The sequence below is a fragment of the Alligator sinensis genome, unplaced genomic scaffold (assembly GCF_000455745.1).
Source record: "Alligator sinensis unplaced genomic scaffold, ASM45574v1 scaffold1023_1, whole genome shotgun sequence".
In the NCBI taxonomy this organism is placed as follows: Eukaryota; Metazoa; Chordata; order Crocodylia; family Alligatoridae; genus Alligator; species Alligator sinensis.
Window position 1 is genome coordinate 116,908 of NW_005842373.1, and position 1,023 is coordinate 117,930.

At 58.6% G+C, this 1,023-nt stretch overlaps 1 protein-coding gene across 7 annotated transcripts in view; it reads left to right on the top strand.

The window, feature by feature from the left end:
- Positions 1-1,023, top strand: part of TAZ (tafazzin) — a 7,860-nt gene that overhangs the window by 4,901 nt on the left and 1,936 nt on the right. For 5 of the 7 annotated variants that reach the window (XR_003095402.1, XM_006029325.3, XM_025210791.1 and 2 more), the window contains exons 3-5: positions 18-146; positions 739-784; positions 881-966. Coding sequence is in view for 6 of the 7 variants with exons in the window: in XM_006029325.3 (XP_006029387.1) it covers positions 18-146; positions 739-784; positions 881-966 (261 nt within the window). In the remaining variant the exon portion in view is untranslated. Of the gene's footprint in view, positions 1-17; positions 147-738; positions 785-880 lie in introns of all 7 variants that reach the window. The other 2 variants (XM_014522567.2, XM_025210790.1) reach the window with 2 other exon arrangements.

Below are 1,023 nucleotides of genomic sequence, written 5' to 3' on the forward strand. Positions count from 1 at the left end.
CCCCCATATTTGTGCAGGGTGCATGAACCGGCTGCAGGTCCACAATGAGGAGGTTCTGTATGAGCTGATTGAGCGGCGTTGCCCAGACACTCCCCTTATCACCATCTCCAACCACCAGTCCTGCATGGATGACCCCCACCTCTGGGGTATGGGGCTAGTGGGTGATGCTGGAGGCTTGTGGGGGGAGAGGGGGTTGATTCCTCCCTACCAGCTCCATAGGAATGACCCTCATCTCGGGTACAGGGCCAGGAGGCTGAGGGGGAGGCAAGGTGTTTGTGGGGGGATGGTTCCTCATTGTTCCCCACCACTAGCTGTATAGTATCATCCCTGTTTCTGGGGGTATGGAGTTTGTGGGGTGCTGGGAAGTCATGGAGGGCTGATTTCTTACCACCAGCCCTATAGGAATGACCCCCGCCCCCATCTCCTGGGTACAGAGCTGCTGGAAGCTGGGACATTGTGGAGGGGGGCTGACTCCTTACTGCTCCCCACCCCAAACCCCATAGCATTACCCCCATTTCTAGGGCATGGGGTCTGATGGTGGTGTGTGGGGGGGCTACTTCCTCACAGATGGAGTGAGGAGAAGGGGTGCCCCCTTCTGTGGGGTTGGAGAGTGGCTAGCTTGGGGTTCTATTGCCCCCCCCCAAGAAAAAAAAACCGAAAAAAAACCCAACTCAAAAACCCAGAAGGGAATTGTGCGGGGCTTCCCCCCTCACATATCCCCCTCCTTTTTCCATCCAGGTGTCTTGAAGCTGAGACATGTTTGGAACCTGCCGAAGATGCGGTGGTGAGTTGTGGAGGGCTGTGCAGGGGCTTCAGGGGCACCCCAGACTTGAGCTGGATCCAGCTGTCCTGACCCCCCTCACTCTGTACCTCCTGTCAGGACTCCCACGGCTGCAGACATCTGCTTCACCCAGGAGCTGCATTCACGCTTCTTCAGCTTGGGGCGCTGTGTCCCTGTCTGCCGAGGTGGGGGGGGGCAAGGCAGTAGATGGATTCGGGGGGGAGGGCAGGGCAGGGCGGCTG